Here is a 15,432-nt window from a genome sequence, read left to right as displayed (position 1 = left end):
TATACAGCCACAGTGCGACACTGTCTTTTCACCGAAAGGTCTCTACATGTTCCGCATCTACCTACATTACCTACTACTAGTAGGTAGTTATCATGAGATGAGCTCACTCTCGCAGAATGAGTTCGAGAAGGAACCATTGTGATCAGAATACACATGCTATCTTATGAAGAGCTGTTTCAAGTTGAGAAATCAGTCAATGTGATAATATTTTAATACTCGTCTTTTGACATCTCAGATAACAGCCGCCAAAGAGCAAAAGATGTAACTACTTAGGAAGAGAAGCATGTTGATATTATCTCCCCATGGTCATGAATCTTGCACGAAATCACAAGTCCATTCTGATAGCCTCAACTCCCATTCCAAAAAACGCCATACCGCAAATGTGCCAGATGTGATGAGAAGATGATCGGGAACAGGACAAGGGGTCATGGCCCAAAAACGAAAGAAAACAGAGAAGGGCTGCGTATCGCCGCTTAGAAGATGCTGTTGACGATGTTGCTACCAATCGAGGCACCCGCACCGAAGATGGCGGCGTTACCAAGCTTCTTGCCAAACTTCTTTCCGTACTCGCCAACCTTGCCATTGCCCGCGCCGCCCGGCTGACCTGGCTGGCCGCCCTCCGCGATCGCCATAGGGGGAACACTGGCATTGTACGGGTTCTGCTGGGCCGGTGGTCCCTGAGACTGGGCGGGATAGCCGTACGTCGGCTGCTGTGGAAACGCCACAGGGGCGGCAGCAGGAGTAGGAGCCTTCTGCTGCTGCTCGACGAAGACGTAGTTTTGGGGGAAGATGCCCTCCATGCCGGTGCGGTGGTTGCGGCCCATCCACCAGTCCTGGTTCATGTACTCGTACACGTCGACCTTGTCGTCCTTTTCCAGGCTCAGGTCGCGACCATCGGCGGCCTCGTAGCGGTACAGGGCCCGGGCATGGGCCAGGACGGGCCTGCCGGTCGGCGTGCGCGTGGGGAGGTTGGGGGCAGGAGTGTCCTCGTACGAGGGCGGCGCAGGAGAGGCACCGTTGACGTTGAGATTCTGGAAGGCCTGGACAGGAGGCGTCGCGGTCGCTGCCGGCTGAGCGGGAGTCTGGGTGGCAGAGCGAGCCGCGCTGCCGGGGGCAGCTCCGCGAAGGGGCGTTTCGGCGGGAAGGGCGGCGTGGATCGTGTCGAAGGCAGCTTCGTCGATGACGCCTTTTTCGAGGAGGCTCTCCAGCTCCTGTTCTCATGGTCAGTGGTTTGGTTTAAGACTAGTGCAGGCGCATCAACGGTAGAGCTTGTTTTCGGATGCTTCACTGGCGGGCTCCCTCACATTCTTAATGGTTCGAAGAGACCGGTTAGTCTCCATGATCGTCTGGCGGTCCATGGTTTGTTGGTGATGGGTTTCTCTGTTGCGAAACCGAATGTGTGCGCGGAATAAAGCTGGTAGCGCAACAGTCGTCGCTTGAACGTGTTCAGACGTTCAAGGGGAATACCAGGCGAGGGTCTTTGATTGTTCAAGGGCTTGCGCCGAAGGAAACGAAGGAATGGGGACCGGCAAAGAGAGAATCGACTTGACTCGATCGCTGGTTTACGGCAAGAGAGCGGGAGATGCAGGGTGCAGGATGCAGGATTGCAGGGAGTGGAGTGATGCTACGAATGCCAGAAGGCTGAGCAGGCGGGATCAGAGACGGGAGACAGCACGCCAGTTCCAGGTCCACTGGGACTCACTACTACCTATGGCGGCCCTCTAGGCAGTGAAACCGAGAAGGGGTTCTGCAGTGGGCTGTGCTGCTAGCCAACGAATCATTACCCGGAGCGGATTTCAGTTGGTTGGGGAGAGTCCGGATTTGGCACTTCGGGGTCTGGAGAGTGGCCGAGAGGACGAGCCACAGCACCCGGAATGACGACAGAAGAGGGAGAGAGGCCTGAGGGGAACATACACATGACAATGTTGTTGAGAATTATTTGATAATGGAACTATACGAAAACAAAAAAAAAAGGAGGGGAGTCGTTGGGCCGGCTTGTGTAGGCGAGACGGTAAAGAGACGAATGCAAGATGAATTCCGCACTCGCCACACGTTGGGAGGCAGCCCGGTTTCAATTGATATTGTTGCTCGTACCCCGTAATACTGTGCACATCACAGAATTGCACTTCACTCAGATTGATCCTGAAGGTCCGCAATTGTGATTCGTCTCGTCCCATCACGCGCATCTACTACAAAACATTAGTTGGAGCGCTGCTTCAGTCATGGTCATGTCTTTTGATTTTGCTTTATATATATATATCATTATTTTGCCATCTTTTGGACCTGTTCAGCCCACCAAAGATCGATTCATCATAAGCTAGGTACATGTGGACTCCCGTCTCTTCCCATTTATGTCTTTTGTGTAACGCCTCAGTTTAAACGACAAACTTGCTCTCCTTGACGGCGTACTTGTCGACATACTCATCGACAGTCATGGCCTCCAGCTTCTTGCTGTCCTGGCTGAGCTCAACAAGCTCCCGGACAGTGGCCTCGGGGTAGTGAGGGGCGAGGTGGCGCTTGTACTTGGCCAGGATGACGGGCTTGGCCTCCTCGCGGCGGAGACGGTGGCCCAGAGGAGCCTCGACGACCACCTCGGGGAGGACGGTGCCGTCGTTGAGCTCGACGGTCAGGGCGTTGGAGATGGTTCGCAGGGCAGGGTCGTGGTAGTCCTTGGTGAACTGAGGATCCTCGACACACTTGATCTTCTTGCGAAGAGACTCGACGAGCTCGGAGGTGGCAGCCTCGGAGCCGTCAACGTAGTCGGTAGCCTCAAGGCGGCCGAAGACGAGCATGACGGCGGACATGTACTGGATGCAGTGGTCGCGGTCGGCGAAGTTGTCCATGGGCTTGAACTGCTTGTCGATGATGCGGATGCAGGCCTCGTGGGTTCGGCAGGTGACGGCCTTGATGTCGGCAGCGGACTTGCCCATGGCCTTGAGCTGGTGGTGGATCTTCTCCGAGGCCTCGACGGCAGTCTGGGAGTGGAACTCGGCTGGAGAGATACTTGTTAGCAAGCCTGGTCTGTATGGGGGATCCAGTGTCTGTATAGGTTCTAATTTGAAGAGCTAAAGGGGCAGAAGGGGCTGATAGAGATGGGAGGATACTCACCAGGGTAGGACACCTTGAAGAGAACATTCTCCATGACGTAGCTGCCGTAGGGGCGCTGGAACTCGAACTTCTTGCCCTTGAAGAGCACGTCGTAGAAGCCCCAGGTGGGCGCAGAGAGAACCGTGGGGATGCCCTGCTCGCCCTTCATCACCTTGAGCGCCAGGTTGACGGCGCGCTGGCAGGCATCACCAGCAGCCCACGACTTGCGGGACATGGTGTTAGGGCTGTGGCGGTAGGTGCGCAGGCTCTGGCCGTCAACCCAGGCCTGGGTCACGGCGTCGGCAATCTGCTTCTCGTTGAGGCCCAGCATCTTGGACACGACAGCGGTGGAGGCGACCTTGACCAGCACGACGTGGTCCAGGCCGACCTTGTTGAACGAGTTGAGCAGAGCCAGGCAGCCCTGGATCTCGTGGGCCTTGATCATGCCCTCGAGCACGTCTCGGATCGTGAAGATCTTGCCGCCGGCCAGGTTGCCGCCAGCCTTGTTGGTGCGGTTGACCCAGTCGGCAACAGCCAGGATGGCTCCCAGGTTATCGGAAGGGTGACCCCATTCGGCCGCCAGCCAGCAGTCGTTGAAGTCGAGCCAGCGGATCATGGCTCCGATGTTGAAGGCGCCGTTGACCGGGTCCAGCACAAAGGGGGTGCCGGGAACCTTGGTGCCGTTGGGCACGACGGTGCCGGGAACAACCGGGCCCAGCAGCTTTGCGCACTCCTTGAAGCGGAGGCCCTCAAGACCGCAGCCGAGGGTGTCGAGAAGAATCCATCGAGCCGTGTCGAACTGTGGAAGACGAGCAGTTAGAGCTGAACATTGCGTCTCTGTTGTCTGTCTGGCGGTCTGTTCCATCTCTTGGCCCCCCCTACTCCCCTTTAATTTCCCCTTCTTCTTCGCCTTGCTCTTCTCTTCCTTTTCCCATGCTTGTCCTTCGCCGCATCGCGATAGAACCCAATGGCATGGCGGGGTCGAAAGCCTTTCACCTCGTTTTCCAAAATGAGGGGCATCCCAAGAACTCCGGCAACACCTAGGGATTAAAATCACCGGAGACTTACCGCTAGCTCAGAGTCAATTGTCTTGTTGGCGACATAGTCGGCAATGTCCTTGATTTCAGGATCGTACTCGCGCGAAGTCGTAGCCATGGCGGGCGCACCAGAAAGCTTGGAGAAGGAGGTCGAAAAGTTGCTGCGTGAGGCGGGGGCTGAGGCCACAGCAAAGCCGGACGAGGCAAAGCGACTGGCGCCGACGGAGGCCGAGCAGAGACCACTTGCAGCTCGCGGTTGGACTCGCAGCTTTGACGCTGACCTGAGGCTGCGGGAGATGGCGGACATTGTGAAGCCCAAAAGGGGGGAAAGGGGAGAGAGGAGAGTATGATTTTCTGGCGTCTCGGTGGGAAAGACTCTCTGGGCTTTTTAAGACACAATCTGGAGGGAAGGGGAGAGTAAGAGAGAGAAATAAGCCTCCAGCTACTCGGTCCGCCCAGCCGCTTTGTGAAGGCGTTTGGAAGCTTTTCCAAAGCCGAGCTCTCGCAACCCCCCTGTCCGAACTCCGCCATTTCTTTTGAAATTCGCTTCCCTCTCGCTCAGCCGTCAAATGCCGCCCGCTCCATCCTCGGCTAAACCAGGCCGATCTAGCAGCTTGCTGTTCCCCAGCAGATGAATCGCGTTGTCGAAAAGCTTGGGACGTCTTCCCCTCTCTATGGGCGCTCTTTTTGTGGGAGCCCCGGATCCGGAGCGTCGCCGGCAATCTGCACCTCGGTCATGGCCAGCCAAGACTCCGGGAGACGGAGCATGGAGTAGCTCGGCTGATGGCGTCGTACCGGATTCGGAGGTGCTGTGACCCTGCTGCAATCCGGAGGCTGGTCACTCTGTCGGAGTAAGTGATGCTATGCAGGGAATACTCGATGATTCTGTACTGCTTGGTGCTACTTGCGTTACCTACTTGTTCTGTAGCCTCCAAGAAGTTGGAGAATTGCTGATTCCCCCTACTGGGCTGGGATGCAAACCGTGTGCTTCATCACGACATACGCCTTGCAACGAAGAGTCTCAAGTATTGAGCATAGTCTTACGCTCCGATCGAAGCATCTCGGTGCGCATTCTGGCTTTTCTGTACTCTACAGACGCTTTTAGCTGACTCAAATTCCTCAACGCCTTCTGATCGCGGCCGTGAACAATTATCTGCGCGAGTACTTCGATTCGAGTATGCCGGGTAGGGCTGTCGATTATCACAAACACACGATGAATAATGCAAAGCCTTAGGCTTCAATCAATTTATATGTACAATCTGAAAGTAATCCCACTAAAACAATCAAGAAGTCAACAAGATCAAGCCAGTATGGTATAGCTCCTCAGAAAACTAGCCTCACCCCCTGTACCTGTCCTGCGGAACAGAAGAATCACATTCGTCGGCATTCGACGCAAAGGCCTTTTACTATCATCCCTCGTCCCGTCTCTCATTGCCAGCATGTTAAAAACTTATCATAGCGTTCTGCCTAGGATTCACATGACTAGTTAGCAACGTTGTCATACGACGTCGTACAAAGGCGGGCTGCGTCTTCTCACTTTGAGTCCTCGGGACGAATCAGTTTGATGACAACGACGGTGACGGTGACGACGGCGACGAGGGCGCCGACGTCTGAAGGGGAATCATGTACGTCGGACAAACGCTGCACTGGCCCTCTTTGCGCAGCTTCGGCATGATTGTCGGCGAAAGCTTGAGCTTTGGGTTTTGGCAGACGGAGTCCGGCTGATTCTGGCTTATGCACCTCTGGAACACCACGCACTTGACCAGGTGCGGAGGATCAGGAAGGCAGTTCTCGTAGACGACCGACGCAACTGTATACAAACACATGATGGCTTTATTATTGTGAGGTATGGGGTTATGTTATAATGACGACGAGAAGGTACTGGCAAAGGAAGAGGAACTTGCACAGCTCGGAAGTGCAATACTGAATATTGTTTACCTAGATAGTTCAGGTGGGCAGGGGAAACCCAGTACCGATGGCCTTGGTCTGGACTCTTATACTCAATTTGAAAAGAAGGCGCGCAGCACGGCAGACCTGCCATGTCTTGAGACACACTATATGGCAGGAATCAATCCAGCTCCTGACTCCAGGGGGAGGCCTTCTCATCTCCGATCAGCTTCTTATGACAGATGTTGTTTCTTTCCCACTTCAGCTTCTGACTATCAATGAGCTCCTGTCTCGTGGAAATGAGCATGCTGCACATAGGTGAATGAGTCCAATCCTGGAAAAAATCGATACGTCGCGCGTGCGTGTCTGTGACATCGTGTCTGGCCACAACGCTGTAAGCCACTTCCTCCTCCCTTTGTTCCGTTTCTTGATTCCCGTCATGCATACGAAGAGAACAGCTCGAAGCGAGGATGGTGTGCATTGAGCTCTTATTTCTTCTGCTATCGTAGATGGTGGGAGCGAAGCTTTCCTGCATCTTCTCAACCCCAGCCTCGTGTCATGGCTCAAGTTAATTTGCCGAGTGTGGATGGAGTTGGTCTGGATGCCACACTGGGAGTAGCCGAGCTGTCATATGTCAATCCATCGGATGTGAGTCTATCATGCTGGTGACGGGCATACAGGGAGAAGGCATGCCCATGATGGCTGCTGAATGTTGCTGCTCGCAACCAACATGCCGAGATACTACTTGCACCAGGATTCTCTGGAGATGGGGAGTGTGCATTAATGGTCGCCGACCAAGACTTGTTAGAACCAATCGACCATCGTCTCAAGCCTGTCATTGTCTCGGACTGATTGGGCTGGAGCGGCAACTTCATACAGGTGGCAGGACGTCTGTGGATACTCCAGGCCTTGGACAACACCCTCTAGCATGGAGCAGCCTACACTTGACCAAGGTTTTCTTGCTACAAATTAGCTGGAATGCTGCCTGAGCAGCTCGCGGAAGCTTCCGAGTTGGGAGTCCGGATGTGAAAGAAATCTACTTCCTGAGCAACAGAGACATTTGTCTATATCAGGTCGCCTTGATGTGGTTATTGTATAACCTTGCACTCCAGATCAGGGAGACAAGCTTGGTGAGCTTGACATGAATATCCAGATGCGGACGCGGGTCTCCCAAGGTTGGATGGCCTGTAGGAGAAGCGCGTGACGGCAGAGGGTATTCGTTGTGGTCACTGTGGAGCACAACGTATCTCGGAATCAGAACCATCCAGTATCCATACGAAGCAGTACTTGTCGATGCATATGGGGGGTTGGGGGCAAGATGAGCCAGTCTCGGCTGCATGATGATCATGATGAGTTGTCATTTGGTTGCTAGGTAGGGAGAGGCTGGTGCAGTGTCGTATATGCATCCTTCTGTTTGCTTCTGATGAAGCTAGTGCATATGCTCGTAGTAGAAGGCAGTAGTGTCACGGCTGGCACACACCGGAGGCAGTTATGAGCGTATCCGGCCAATACGCCTCAGTAGTGGTCGTTTACTCGCCATCCCCTCTGGACATGAGACTCACTTGGATCGTCTCTATGCTCTCTCTCTGTCCCTTCTACTGAGGTGGGCATTAACAGGATCTCAAGCATACTCTGCTCTATCTGAAAGAGATTGTAGGAGCATGGGGGATGTCATTCTTGGAGCGGGCAATGAGGTGGCCTGGTAAGTGGCCGAACAGGGGACGGGAAGACATAATGGAGCACAGTTAAGGGGGGGAAGAGACCTGGTAATTGCGGCTGGCGACTAACCCGCAGAGAACCAGGCAGATATCCCCCCCCCCCAGATTGCGCCAGCTGGACAGCGTGTAATGCCCGAGATGTCCTTTCATACCCATGTTGCATATCTCGATGAGAATAACAATCCTGTAGGGGAGGGCGCGCTTTGTCTGGGCCCCCATGATGCTCAATACTGATACCACGAGGCATCCAGTGACAGCCTCTCGACAATGACACTTCAAAGTCCTTCATTTGCTGTCCATCAAGGAAAGTCGTGGGGAACGAAAAGAAATTTGGCGTCGTCAACACAGCGCCTTGGTAAACTCTCCGAGATAAGTTGCTCCAGAGAATAGTATCCGTAGAGGACAGACAAGCTGCTTTCGATGAGGACGCCCTGTTCTCGGCCAGAGCAAGGCGGCTTCAGGCAGCTAGCATCTCTCGCCTCGACCCCCTTGCCCCGACTAGCCTCCATCTGGCCTTGAGAATGCAAGCCGAGACTCGGTGAGGAGGAGGCGCGGCGCTTGAAACACGGGTGGAGAAGCAAGCGAGAGCCCTCTGGCGTCATCATTGGGCGATCAAGGCCATCCTGGTGCATGGGAGAGGAGCCGGAAGTTTGTACATGCATGTGATGGCATGTCTTCTCTATCCCTGTGCCGTTCTGGCTCGAAGCGGTCGAGGTTGAGGTGCCTTGTCGGACGTGAGAGCCGGATGTTGACCATCTTTCAAGGCTCTGGGCTGCTTATCGGATGGCGCTTCCCGGACACGTACTGAGTGAGAAAACAAAGCCAAGCTCTATTGAGGCAAACGGTGACGGTAGAGATTGTTAGAGAGACACCGCCTTGAGGGTAGAATGCACGAGATCATATCATACCTCAGTAGATGCAGGCAACCTGCGGCTGGCGGACTCAGAGCAAGCGAGGCTCGCTCGTCCAGCTTCTGCCCAGTAAGTTTTTCTTGCCGCAAGGATTCTTTACCAGAAATTTGCCACAGTCGCATCTTTGAACAGATATTTATTCTGCCTATTCATCTAGGGAGCCGACGATCGATACTCGAGAGAAGTTGATCCAAAGAGTGGTGCTTATGGTCAGTATCTCTTGAGTGGCCAAAGTCTGGGGCGATAAGGTGGAAAAGTGGGGAGATCGAAAACAACGAGAAACAAGACAAGTTTACAAGGTTTGACTTGAAGTCCCTGGAAGCTACTATAACGGGTTAGACAGAGGAAGCACCTGCCGCGGCTACTGTAAGTCGAGACCTGCTCCTTGTAAGCTACTACCTAGGTACCTAGGTATTCGTAGGTACATTAAGGTAGTAGGTACACGGCACATCTCTCCATTACCTTATTCGATGAGGTACCTACCTGCCTAGGTTCTCAGATACGAGAAGAAGGAGATACTTTAGGCATTACCTACCTGCAGTGCCTTATATTCAGTTCAAGTTGACTACCTACCTTAGGTACTACTTGTAGGTACATAACTTATGGAGGTACTGGCGGTACTATGGCAGGCACGCAGCTGGCACTTGCCATGGGCAGAAGGGAAGAGATGGGCAGGAACTGTTGAGGCATCTCGTTGAAGTCAAAAGCACATTGTGACCAGGCTACCTACAACAGGTAAGTGCCTACCTACAGGTACCTACCTAGGTAGGTACTGGTAAGTACTTCAAGCAGTCTGCGCCCTCCCAACCTAATCTCTACGTACCTAATAGTACTTGAGATGAGAGAGTTGTATGCAACCGAGGGAAGGTGCTACAATGTGTATGCAAGCCCGATATTTCACACCTGATGAGGTTAGTAGCTCAGGCAGCCGAGTCGAAAGTGGTACCTACACTCACTCACTCGCTCTTTCCCTCTTGAACTTTTCTACAGGCTGCGTTAGTACATACTAGTAGGTAGTAGTACTAGTAGCGGCAAGTGGGTGGTTAAAGTTGGATTACTGCCACTACTACAGGTACTGGCACTCCATAGATCCAACCAAGTGGGTTGGCGGGCCTTCCCGCGGAAAGGACCCGGTACTTTCATTATAGCGCTGTTGGGGGTGGGAGCAGAAGTACCCTTTCCCAGGGGCGTCAGGAACCGTCGGTCATCCTGGAGTACAGCTCCATGGAGAGTAAGCAAGAAAACAAGAGATTGTGCGGCTGGTAATTTCAAACAAGATACGCCATTATTCCTCATCATCAGATGCCTTTACAGCACAAGTTTCCAATGTCTGCGGGCTGAGACATCGTTCGACCCCCCACCCACTTACAGATGCTTGGGCTCACCACCAATTGGCGTGTCTCGATCCAACCTCTCTCTATGGGAGCTGGGGATCGCGGCAAGGTCAATGTTCAAGGAACTACGTACTTCAACCGTGCCTCTCTGATTTCATTGGTTTTATCGTCTTCTCCCTGCTTCGTGGTAAGAGAAGGGGCTGTCATGCAGGATAAACCACTATTGAAGCGCCTCAGCCCGGAATCGCCGCCTGGTTGAATGATTGGCCTTGATCAGCCTCGCCACTTTCTTCCTGCACATGCAGATAGTAATAACAAACAGCGGCATATATATTAGAATAAGGATGAGAAAGCCGAAAGGAAGCAGACCACCCTGGCACGCCGAGGATTATCTTATTTCGCGGAGTCGAATGGCCCCCCCTCTGCTCTTCCCGTCAGTAACCACATAGCAGAGAATTCTTCTACCCACTCATCCGATCATGGACCAATCTGCATGTCCAAGAAGCGTGTAAACACCGATTGCCTTACCAATGGTCGATGCTGGAGTAAGGTATACAATAATTCCTGATATCATCAACACTTGGAAATAGAGCAAGAGATGCACGCCCCTCCCCAGACTGAGGCTTGTCTTGTCCATCGCATGTACTTGGATGCTCAACGACCTGCAGATTACTTCAAGTCTTTGCCCTACTCTTGCTTTGGAGTGCATTGTATGCATGCCGCCCAAGCATAACTGCCAGCCGCTGGATCAAGACTTTCAGCTTGGCCTGATCACTTGCCTCAGCCCCATCATGGCCTGGTCTAGACCCATGTGCTGTCCATGTACCATACTCATTGTAGAGGGAGTCGGTGTATCAACTGCATGTAGCCGGAAGTAAAGAGCCTACGTCCTTGGGATAGAGGCTACTCCGTCCAGAGGCCCTGAGCCCAGAGAAAGCATAGAGGGAGAAGACGAAGAACATCTTTTCTCTGTGGTGACTGTCTGAGCGAGGGCAGTGGTAAGCGGCGGGCCCTCCCCAAAACGGTGCTTTGAATTGGAATGGCACCTCGAATGCTCGGTTCCATCCCTAGGTACGACGCCGCATATACCTTGCTCGTTGACGGGTGGGAATGACCATCACGCCTCTTTTTTGTTTGTTACGCTTGGCTTGAGGTAGCAAACATCTTTGAGCGCATCACAGTTGGGCGGGCTTCAGAAGGGCCATAAAAGGAGACTTCTCTCGCTGCCGTAGTTCCTGGTTCACTCTCAGTTTGAGCCATATCGAACTGCTCTGGACTAGTCCGTCGATGGTTGAGTCAAGCTGCTAAGCATCACAAACGCCAGTTCTTCGTCTCTGTAAGTCTCCCATTTCATCAAGTGCCCCATCTGGTTTAGGTGTGGAATCACTCACCATCAGGCTACTAATCTCTCCCTGAACTGCCTCATTCGTCGCTGTCGACCTCCCCGCAAGGTGTGCTTCGATTTCCGTATCCTTGCCCGCTTTCGCCAACGAGATCGAGGAGCGTCTGTTGGCCCAGGCTTGTATCGACCCTCCAATCATACCGTCTTTGTTGCATCTTATACTTGCTTTGCCTTACGGCAGCAGCTGGGTCCGACATCTTCGCGGACACTATCAGCCACCAGGAGCTTTCTAGTTCCCATACACCCACTTCGTCGGCACCTGTCTACTCCCTACTCCCTGTCTCCTTGCCAAGGTTCCCCAGTCATGTCTGGCGGTCGCATTGTCGTGTATCTCTTGGGGCAAGACCTTCGCACTGCCGATAACCCTATCCTCCATTATCTGTCCATAACTGGCAGCGAACATGGCTATACCCACCTGCTGCCTGTGTATGTCTTGCCTCCTGACCAGATAGACCTTTCTGGCTTGGTCAAAGATGGAGAGACGTTTCCATATCCCCATGCGCTGACCGGGGTCGGAAGATACTGGAAGTGCGGCATCCACCGCGTCAGGTTCCTGGTGGAATCGGTCTGGGATCTGAAGTCCAAGCTTGAAGCTCTTGGATCCGGCTTGATCATTCGTGCCGGCAGCTTCCCCGACGTCTTGGAGGGCATCGTCCAACATTATGCCGACCAACAAGACGGCCCTCAAGTCGCCGCTGTGTGGATGACCAAGGGGTTTCTGCCGGTGGAAGTCAGCGAACAGCAAGCAATCGCTTCTTTCTGCGACGAGGTTGGACTTCGTTTTGTTTCGTTTCGCGATCACAAGTGGTTTATCGATAAGTAAGTTGGCCCAATAGCCCTCCATGTCAGCAGTGCCTCGAAGATAATCTGACGCCGGATCCTTGTCGAAAACAAATAATGTAGTCCTGAACTCTCTACTCGTTCAATTCTCGAGTTGCCAGACAAGTTCTCTGAGTTCCAGACGCGAATCGGCCGTATGGAGTACCAGCCTCGCCGTGCTCTTCCTCCCCCCCTGTCCTTCTCGTTGCCCCCTTATCCAGATCATGCATCCCTCCCTACCCAGAAGCACCCCTTCGACATTCCAGACACATTGCCAAAACTCTTTGAGGTGTTGAGCAAGCAGGTAGGGCTTAGTGCTGCGTTCAAGGAAATCGGCTCCAGGAGCTTGCCAGCAGTATTCCCCGCCAGGGGCGGCGAAACACAGGCTCTCAATCGACTGCGTTATGTCATCAAGAAGGGCATCGTATCGCAGTATCATACAACCATTGACGACTTGAAAGAGCAAGATGGGTGCTTCAACCTGTCTGCTTACCTGTCTCTTGGTTGTATCAGTGCTCGGCAGGTCCACGAAGAGCTAGTCCGGCTCGAGCAGGGCACCGAGCCGGATTTTGCTCAAGCTCTGGGCTTCGGGAAGGGCGAGAACATGGGGACAAAGGCACTTCGAGCAGAGATGCTCCATATCGACTTCATTCGACTGTGCAATAGAAAGTACGGCCAGAGTGTCTACAGCCCTGAGGGCTCCGGCCCGGGCAGAAACCCGGGCATATATTACAAGACGCCAAATCGGAACAAGGCACGTCCAGACCAAGTGCCTTGCCCCCTCGGCATCGAAGGCATTCTCGTGCAGTTCCAAGTAGGAGCTACCGGATTCGGTCTCATCGATGCCATCATGAGGCAGCTCCTGTGCACCGGATACATCAGCATCCGCTCCCAGATGCTTGCTGCCAACTTCTTGGGCAAGTTCGCAGGCGTCGACTGGCGCTACGGTGTCGAATGGGTGGCGTCTCTTTCCATAGAGCACGACGCATCTCTGCATTGGCATCGATGGCAGCACTATGTCGGCATTGGCCCTGATCCCAGTGGCGGTGAAGTGACCTTCTCTCCTGCCCACGCCGCCCTCGAGTTCGATCCGGACGGACACTTTGTACGGGAGTGGATGCCAGAGTTGCGGCGTCTTACGGCACTGCCAAACCTGTTCAGAGTAGCCACGACTCCTCCGGAGCTTCTGCAGCTGCTCGGGCTGGCGACGAGTGTCATGGTAACGAGGCCGGTGCCGTCTGATGCTGTCAACTGTCAACGCTCCAACCACAGGAGCTGCGGGGGCCTGCACCCTCAACTGTTTGTTTCCAGACCACCTCACGGATTTGTGACCCTGGGTCCCTATCCCAGATTTCTCCCTGTCTCCCGTTCGAGAGTCATCATCCCCATCCAGGCCCCAAGTCTCTGTTCTTGTCCACCACCGCCTCCAGAGCCTCCGCGTCTCCCCCTTGTCTTCTTATATTTACCGCGCCCAAGATCCTGTGGCGGAAGCCCGGAATATCTTGTTGTACCGCAAGCACTTCCTTTTTCAATTTTCCAACAAACACTCGCTTGGTCACTTCAGATTTCTTTCGCCGCGTGGATGGATTCGCATCAGAAAGCAACGCGCAATATGGTCGAGATGGCTCCTCTGCAAGATGCTGAGGCTTCCAGTCATCCTGGTCTAGACAGGGAGCCTCTGCTGCCTGCTCGGGTTTCTCCTCTGGCTCCTGGTAATGCACTCAGTGGCCCTATCATAGCGAACTCGGCTTCCGGAGCTCGCCATGACGCGGCTAGAGGCCCTACTGCCATGAGGGCGACATCTCGAGGCCCGACTATCGTGGTTTCTGACCCCAGAGCTGTTGCAGCCGCCGCAGCCCTTCGCGAAGCACACAGCAGACCTGAGGCAATGGCACCTCCCCCAAGCGGCCCTCGGGCCGAACGGGCTGCTGAAGCGCCTCAAGCCACGCCTCGCATGCAACACGTCGCTCCAATTCTTCAACATCATGGACCGGCTCAGCCTCCTCCTGGTTTCTTTCAGGAATACCGTGGCTCTTCTCAGGCACCACTGAATGCTCCACGAGGCCCCCGTGCGGATTACCGGCCACCAGCTGCTCAGTCAAATGCTCCGCCAAATGCCCCAAGGGGCCCTCGTGCAGACTACTGGCCCTCTCAGCCTCCCCGCAACGCACCCCAAGCGCCTCGTGGACAACCCTGGCAGTATCACACCCACCAAGACGGATCTCAGGCGCACCGTTCTCAGAACTGGCAATATCAGCAGCGTCGAAACGTCGTCCCCGGGAACATCTCAACGTCCCAAACCACTCAAAACGCGTTCAACGCTCTCCCAACGGCCTCCAGGGCTTCCCAGGCCATGCAGCCCTTTCCTCCCGCTCCCCAATGGAGCCCCCAGATGCCAGAGTCGTTTGCTGGAGCAACCCACCCTACAACCTATCCGTACAGTCTCTACACCAGCCCACCTTGCCCGGCGTTATATGGGCCATACGCCTTCAATCGCCCTTCGACCTATCAGTACATGGAGGAACTGCCCTACTATCAAGTGCTACAGGACTATAATCAGTGGCACGCCTCGGGCCCCAGTGGTGGTGGTCCCTGGAACGCCACTCCTCCCGACACTGACGAGGTCGTGAGACACGGCATGATTCTTCGATTCCTCGACAGCCTCCCGCCGCCTCCTTCCAATCCCGAGTTTCCCCCTGACCCCCCTCAACTCTATCTCAAGACTCGCCGTCGCCGTGGGAATCAAAGTCGGTCCTCTAGGGAAAGCGGTGACACTGGCCAGACTGAATCTACCGAAGGAACAACTACGATTACGCGCCCTGTTATGCCTACAGCGTCCGTGGATGTCTTGCCTCCCCCAGTCGCGCACAGGACGCCGTACAGACGTGGGAGGCGCGGCACCTCTGGCCGGCGCCGTCAGGCAGACGACAACAATAGGGATGGATCTGGGCAAGGATCTGAGCAATCGGACAAACCAGGAGCCTCGGGTCAGGCTGTTGATGTTGCTGATGCTGCCAAAGTTATTGAGAGCGCTGATGTGGGCGACATTGATGAGACTCATGAGAACGGCCAGGATGACGGTGAGGGTGAGGAGTGCGATGGCCAGGAAGACGACGTTGATGACGACTGTGCCAGCGCAGCTTCCTGCATGTGGTAACTGATGGAGACCACAAGGCTTTGGCCGCAACGGGAAGAAAAAGGGGGGGCGGGGAGATGGCCTCTGGAAGTGCGGAGCGG

The 15,432-nt window shown here is 54.4% G+C and overlaps 3 protein-coding genes across 3 annotated transcripts; 1 reads left to right on the top strand and 2 right to left on the bottom strand.

Annotated features, from left to right (window-relative positions):
• Positions 1 to 246: 246 nt before the first annotated feature.
• Positions 247 to 1,545, bottom strand: TRIREDRAFT_47049 (uncharacterized protein). Its single transcript, XM_006963996.1, has 2 exons — positions 1,305 to 1,545; positions 247 to 1,211 (listed from the first exon to the last, which is right to left on the bottom strand). The coding sequence occupies exons 1-2, from the start codon at positions 1,356 to 1,358 to the stop codon at positions 474 to 476; spliced, it is 792 nt and encodes a 263-aa protein (XP_006964058.1). The 5' UTR covers positions 1,359 to 1,545; the 3' UTR covers positions 247 to 473.
• Positions 1,546 to 2,219: 674 nt separating this feature from the next.
• On the bottom strand, positions 2,220 to 4,431 carry TRIREDRAFT_121255 (2-methylcitrate dehydratase-like protein; the record flags this gene model as incomplete). Its single annotated transcript, XM_006964134.1, has 4 exons — positions 2,220 to 2,992; positions 3,109 to 3,886; positions 4,156 to 4,301; positions 4,338 to 4,431. The coding sequence occupies 4 exons, from the start codon at positions 4,429 to 4,431 to the stop codon at positions 2,376 to 2,378; spliced, it is 1,635 nt and encodes a 544-aa protein (XP_006964196.1). The 3' UTR covers positions 2,220 to 2,375.
• Positions 4,432 to 11,680: 7,249 nt separating this feature from the next.
• Positions 11,681 to 13,429, top strand: TRIREDRAFT_59726 (DNA photolyase; the record flags this gene model as incomplete). The annotated part of the gene is made up of 2 exons (XM_006964290.1): positions 11,681 to 12,195; positions 12,280 to 13,429. Coding segments are annotated over 2 exons (1,665 nt in total), but the record flags the coding sequence as incomplete, so codon positions are not given.
• Positions 13,430 to 15,432: the final 2,003 nt, after the last annotated feature.

This window comes from Trichoderma reesei (assembly GCF_000167675.1).
Source record: "Trichoderma reesei QM6a unplaced genomic scaffold TRIREscaffold_6, whole genome shotgun sequence".
In the NCBI taxonomy this organism is placed as follows: domain Eukaryota; kingdom Fungi; phylum Ascomycota; class Sordariomycetes; order Hypocreales; family Hypocreaceae; genus Trichoderma; species Trichoderma reesei.
This window is presented reverse-complemented; position numbering and strand designations above follow the sequence as displayed.

What these genes read in the sequence shown, in the direction of transcription:
- TRIREDRAFT_47049 (XM_006963996.1), bottom strand. Translation starts at nt 1,358, where the DNA reads ATGGACCGCCAGACGATCATGGAGACTAACCGGTCTCTTCGAACCATT. An exon ending in CTCTTCGAACCATTAAGAAT is followed by an intron (nt 1,212 to 1,304) that starts GTGAGGGAGCCC and finishes CCATGAGAACAG; the next exon opens with GAGCTGGAGAGCCTCCTCGA.